This window comes from Phycodurus eques, chromosome 7 (assembly GCF_024500275.1).
Source record: "Phycodurus eques isolate BA_2022a chromosome 7, UOR_Pequ_1.1, whole genome shotgun sequence".
Classification (NCBI taxonomy): domain Eukaryota; kingdom Metazoa; phylum Chordata; class Actinopteri; order Syngnathiformes; family Syngnathidae; genus Phycodurus; species Phycodurus eques.
Window position 1 is genome coordinate 18,155,752 of NC_084531.1, and position 6,644 is coordinate 18,162,395.

Sequence of the window (6,644 nt, forward strand, 5' to 3'; positions counted from 1 at the left end):
GCAGTTGTTTGAAGTGTTGAACCTTGTCCCATCCTTGCTTGTTAACAACTCAGCCTTTCGGGGATGCTCCTTTTATACCCAATCACGATACTCAGCCGTTTCCAATTATCCGGTGAAATGTTCCAAACGGGTGTTTTTTTTTAGCATTTCTCAACTTCCAGTCTTTTTTTGCCCATCTGAGCATTTTTGGAACACGTTGCACACATCAAATTCAAAATTAGATATTTGCAAAAAACAAAAACATTCATCAGGTTGAACAATAAACATTGTCTTTGTAGTGTATTCAAGTGAACATAGGTTGAAAAGGATTTGTAAATCGTATTCTTTTTTTAAAATTTACATTTTACACAACATCCCAACTTTATCTGAATTGGGGTTTGTAATTACAATGAACTGGATGGCTACAATTATCACACAGCAGTTGTGGACAATTTCTTCTTTTGATGCTGTAGAAATGTTGAAATTATTTATGTCTACTCTGCACTTGGTGACCAAGCACTTAAAGATTTCATTCATTGTAATTATATATCTATGTATTAAGTTGGCCTGTACATTTAAATGGTATAAAATGTATTTTAAACACACACACACAGAGGTTGGTTCAGTAAAATTTTTACTGGCACATTATCATTGCAAATGTCATAAGCTACTCTACTGTAGCACGTTTCACCCATTACATTGTCTTGCAAATGGTGGGCCGGTACTGTCCAATACGACAATTTCCTGCCTTTAAAAAGATTGCTTGTTTTTTTTTTTTTTAACTTGCTCTCTGACTCTTAACTAATTGTAATTAGCAAAAATAAAGGAAGAAAAAAAATGCAAAATAAATCTAGCTACACCAGCATCTGGTGTGACATTCAGAATTGACTGATCACATTCGAATACACAATGAAGCAAGATAAAGCTGCAAATCAAATTCTACAAAAGCTGCACACACCCCACTCTACTTATGCTGCATTCTCCAAGTTTTTTTGTTTTGTTGGTATTTACACAATAATAGTGAGGAGGCACTTGTGCCAGCGTATGCCCGACAGAAGAGGTCCACTTGAATGTTCAGCCGTGAAGCATTGCTTTAAATTGTGGCCAGCAGCGAGGTTCAGTGTATGGCTTCACAACCAAAAACAAAACTTTCCAAAAAATAATTTCAGCAGTGGCCCATTATGGCCCTGGCAGCAAACAAAGGCAAATCCACAGTGGAGTCCATCAGTGCAGTGGTTGGATGTCCAGATGGTAGCCCACTAAAATAGGCCACTAGGCTAGAGGCTGTGTGTGCCTGAGCCCGTGAGACGAGGTGCTGCAGTTGTCAACGGGAGACTCAAAGCCATTTGATCACAGCAGGGGTGGGGAACCATTTTCCGGTCAGGGGCTTTTTCATTTCAATAGTCCTCCAAGAGCCATACTCAATTTAGGAAGAATACTTTGCAAGTTGCAAGCATCACACATTTTGCACTATTCGATATTATTGTGGGTTCTTTGTTTGGGGGCTCTTCACCAAAGTTTCTCAGAGGGTTTATTTCTTTTAAAAGTGCTCGACGGACCGGATCAAATGCTGGTCGGATATTGCCCATGGGTTGTATGTTCCCCACCCCTGGATTACGTCTTCATCTACAGGAATCCGAGGCGCCTGATGCACCCACTCCCAAACAAACAAAAAGCTTTTTTTTGCTTTTTTTTTTTTCCTTTCACTCAAACAATCACAACATCACCCACACAAACAATGAAAGCAAATCAACAGGTCATGAGGATGCCCACTGATTTGTTCGGTTTAGGGTCCATTTCCTGTCTAGGTTCCATTATTTTTTACAATTCATGTCAGGAAATTCACCTGAAATGTGATGAGATGTGGCCTGGTAGAAAACACAAATGAAAATAAAAAAAAAATAAAGCAGTTTAGAACATTTTAATATATATTTTATAGAATGTATACTTAGACATGACATTTTCCAATTTTTCCTTAGAAATATATGGACAAAAGGGGTGGGTGGGTGTGCGGGGTGAACAAAACAAATAAAAAAATAACATGATGACATGACTTGATTTTCCTTTAGCAAAGCTCAAATCTTAGCCAGCATGTTCTCCAGCAATAAAGAATAAAATATGAGCACGATTTCATAAAAATCTGGCCAAAACTTGATTCGACTAAACTATACATCAGCCGAAATTAGACTCTTTTACACAGAGATCCTGCTTTTTTGCTGCATCAGAACCCTGAAAGAAGACCCGGCATTTGTCTGCACGTTGATTTACACAGTACCCAGCAAAGCGGGATATTACCTGCAACAGTGCCAGTGTCTGGTGTGATTAAAAAAGTTGTCAGACAGTAATAATTGTTTTTACTACAACTGCAGATTTTCCTTCTACAAGGAAACACACATGCAGTGTCACACCTCTGATACTACGTCCTAAGGCGGAAAATTGCAATGTAGACTTACCCTCCTCCCACATTGCTGTTCATACAGAATATCAACATGGGAGAAGGATGGTAAAATACCGGTAGAAAAGGAGTTATTGATTAGTACACCCCTGCGTTTAGGCTGAAGGTTGCTTGAGCAGCTCGTGTGGCATCTCAATGATTTGAAGCTGCGTGCTCCAGGCAGATGTACAGTCCCCTCCAAAAGTATTGGAACGGCAAGGGGACTTCCTTTGTTTTTGTTGTATACCGAAGGCATTTGGGTTTCGGATCGAAAGATGAATATGAGACAAAAGGTCAGAATTCCAGCTTTCATTTAATGGTATTGACATCTAGATGTGATAACTCAGGACAGAGCACCATTTGATTGAAGCCACCAACTTATCAAGTAAGCAAATGTTTTGGAAGTTGGAACAGACATTATTAAATTAACTTAAAGTGAATAACATTTCATATTTGGTGGCATAACCCTTACTTACAATAACTGCATCAAGCCTGCAACCCATTGACTTCACCGGACTCTTGTATTCATCATTTGAAATGCTTTTCCAGGTCTTTACTGCACCCTCTTTCAGTTCTTGTTTGTTTCTGTGGGTTTCTCCCTCCAGTCTCCTCTTCAGGAGGTAAAATGCTTGCTCTATTGGGTTAAGGTCCAGTGATTGACTTGGCCAGTCTAAGACCTTCGACTTTGCCTCCCTGATGAAGTCCTTTGTTGTGTTGGCAGTGTGTTTTGGGTCATTGTCTTGTTGGACGATGAAACATCTCCCGATTAGTTTGAATGCATTTTTCTGTAAATTGCCAGATCGCACCAAATATTAAATGTTATTCGCTTTAAGTTAATTTAATAATGTCTGTTCAAATACTTTTGCTCACTTGAAAAGTGGGTGGCTTCAAACAAAAGGGGCTTTGTCCTGAGTTGTTTAACACATCTAGATGTAAATACCATGAAATAAAAGCTGGAATTCTGAACTTTTATGTCATATTCGTCTTTTGATATGAAACACAAATGTCTTCAGTATACAACAATAACAAAGGCATTGACCTTGCCGTTCCAATACATTGGAGGGGGCTGTACGTTTAAGTGCTTGGGACACAATTTCCCAGAAATCACAAAAACAACATTCAATGTGGAATTATTTGAAATGTTAAATATCCACCAGGTCAGTCAATTGTTTTTTGGGCCACATTATAAAGATTTAACAATTTCTGTTTTTAAACCATAAGAACATTCAAAAGGCTTGCTTTAGAACAAAAAATATATAAACTTGCACTGAAATTATGAAGATAAGTGGCTAATCTGAATGAAGCCGGCAGTGAAGATGACTGATTGATGGAGGTTGAATGGCTGAGGTCGAGCTGTCTCTGACACATCGGGTAACTTGTCCATCTTACTGTGTTTGCGACACGCAGCTACACCGGGCCCTATGAGTGTCACACCTTGTTTTTAAATAAAAAAAAATATAATAGTGATTTAAAAAGCCATGCAAGAGAAGCTACTTTTTCATAAATAACACGCTTGTTCCCTTTATAAGGCCATCACTGTGTAGTGTCCTTGCTTGCCTGTGTTCCAGCATCCATGAAAAACAGACACAAAATGGATGGTTGCAAAATACAATTGTTTGCAGGTTCTCACACACATTCATTCACACTTGAACACATGCAGTGCATCCACAGAAATGGCAAACTCACCCTCCCCCACTTACCTCTCTCTCTCTCTCTCTCACACACACACACACAATTTATTTGTAACAGCAAGTTCCAGAAAGAGCACTTATATTTAAAAAAAAAAAAAAAAAAAAAAAAAAAAAAACACCAAACAAAAAAAATAATTGAAAAGCAGAAATATGGCTTTATATTTAAAACCGTAACAATCGATGAAGCTAAATTGGTCAATTATCAACCAATGTCTCTTCCAATCTTCAATTTTAAAAATTGTATCAAGAAGGCGTCTTTGCAAGATGTAGTCTACGCGTCAGGGTTGTGTGTCTACGGCTGGTAACGAGCTGGTAGTTGCTGGCATAACCTGGTTTCAAAGTGTGCCCAGTGTAATGCAGCGGAGGTCCCCCTGAGAGGATGTACAGAGATGAAGCTGCCCATCTGTCCACGCAAAACCCCGCTGAGATCCATCACTCGCAAACTCGCAGAATCACAGCCTGCACGCTCATTTTGTATATGATTCTCTGCTGGTCTGTGTGTGTATGTGTCTGTATGCTTTTTGAGTGAGTGGGGGAGAGGGGGAAGAAAGACCGGATGAAAATGTGTCTTGTGCCAGTTTGTGTGTGTGTCTCATTTGATTTGTCCTCAGCAGTGCAAGTGCGAACATGAGATTTGGGTTGTGTGTTAGCCTGCCTGCTCCCTGCTTGGTCAAAAGTCTGAGCCACTATTCCCGAATGCTGGCAGAGTAGGAGAACTGAGGGAAGTGTGTACGCTGATCCGAGTCCTCCGGGTCTAAACTGTCATCTGGAAACAAATAAAACAAGACAAAGCCAAAATCAAAGTTAAACTAGATAAGCCATTTCTATGTTAAGATGATATTTTGTGGTTAAGTTGTTTTGTGTGTTGAAAAGCTAAGAGGCCACAGAAGCTACAGTATATTGTAAATAAGTAATATATAGACTTTACACCAATTTGATCCGGTTGATCAGTATCGGCAGATAATTAGCATTTTATGCAGATCAGCTTTAATGTCATAATTTGCCGATCCGAGCAATGGTGTCATTGATAGGCTCCGCAAAAGACATTTACTCTGTGGCGCCATTGTGGACGTGTGAATCCAAAAGCTGGTTTATTTTTAGCTTTGTCACATCTTGTGACGTAGTACTCTAAATACCTGACGGCCAGTTTCTTTTTTTTTTTTATCTTGATGGTGAAAAAACATGTCGGCAGTGTGGGACTTTTTTGCGGTGACTGAAACAGACAACATGAAAGCCATTTGCAATCTGCACAAAACTGAAGTACCTCATGGGGGAACGTCATCTAAATGCTTCAATACAACAAATGAAGAATGGACACAAGAAGGAGTATGCCGCATTCAAGCAACGCACCATGAAAAAGGAAAACCTAACAACCAAACGGACAGTAACACGAACAAGCTAGCATGGAAGCTAATGGAGTTCATTGTGCTGGCCAACCTCCCTTTTAATGTTGGAGAGAACCCCACATTTCAAAAGTTGCTAGGACATTTTGATCGACGCTACGTCCTCCCACGGCACACATTCCGTGGCGAGACTGGTCTAAAAGAGCTATACTGGGACATGCACTCGCACGTAGCCAGCCTCCTGAAAGAAGACAGTCATTCACTTGGCTTCACCACAGACATTTGGTCAACAGTAAAGTAAGTAATTTAATTACAATAAAGTAATTTAATTACAGTAAGTTTGCACCCATTATTTCTGTCTCACGTAATGTTTGTTTGACCTGACTGAACTTTAAACTTATGGCAGTGGCCCATCCTTTTGTCTGAAATGCTAGAGAATACTTTTGAAGATATTAATTTCACAGTACACAAGTATATACAGTAAACGAACAAGTCATTTAAATAGACATATTGCTCCAAATTGTGATCGGATCGGTTATCAGTTTTTTAAAAGTCGTTATCAGTTTTTTTTAAACCAAAAATCCTGATCATGTAAAGCCTAGTAATATACTGCTATGTTTCTTTGAAATCCAGTGGGAGACAGGGGACATTTTTACGTAAAAAGGAAGAGCCATTTTTGTACGGGGAGAGATACAGTATGTCTCAAAATTATTTGCACGTGTTTTTCAAATTCACAAATATATCCGCAATTTACACATGTTTTTTAATGTTGTGTGTTCATTTATCATGACTTATAATTTGTAAATATTCAATTTTGCTTGTGAATTGTTGAAGATGGGTTTGTGGATCAGCGGGCACGTGCATTGATTTTTGAGACAAACATAACACAGATTAGAATCACAAGTGTAGGAAGGCCCTCCCTCCATCCGCTAGGCGGCAGTGTTGCTGTCTCCTTTGATGACTTCACTGAAAGTCATTTACATAGGAATCCAACAGCCTATGGTCTGACCCTGCTGAATACCCAATAAATTTACTATGGCTGAACAAGGTGGACAACCAGCAGCCCCGTCATTAGTAAGTAAAATAAAGAAATCACCATCCTCATCTGTCAGCAAGAAACAAAAAACAGCTTATTATTACAGTGTTTAAATAATAGTGGCTTGCTCTCAAACACAAACACACACACACACACACACA

The 6,644-nt window shown here is 39.2% G+C and overlaps 1 protein-coding gene across 2 annotated transcripts in view; it reads right to left on the minus strand.

Moving 5' to 3' along the window:
- Nucleotides 1–1,885: 1,885 nt before the first annotated feature.
- Nucleotides 1,886–6,644, minus strand: part of akt2 (v-akt murine thymoma viral oncogene homolog 2) — a 33,094-nt gene continuing 28,335 nt past the window's right edge. For both annotated transcript variants that reach the window (XM_061681507.1, XM_061681506.1), the window contains exon 14: nucleotides 1,886–4,870. In XM_061681507.1, coding sequence (XP_061537491.1) covers nucleotides 4,791–4,870 — 80 coding nt within the window. In that variant the 3' untranslated portion in view covers nucleotides 1,886–4,790. The remainder of the gene's footprint in view (nucleotides 4,871–6,644) is intronic.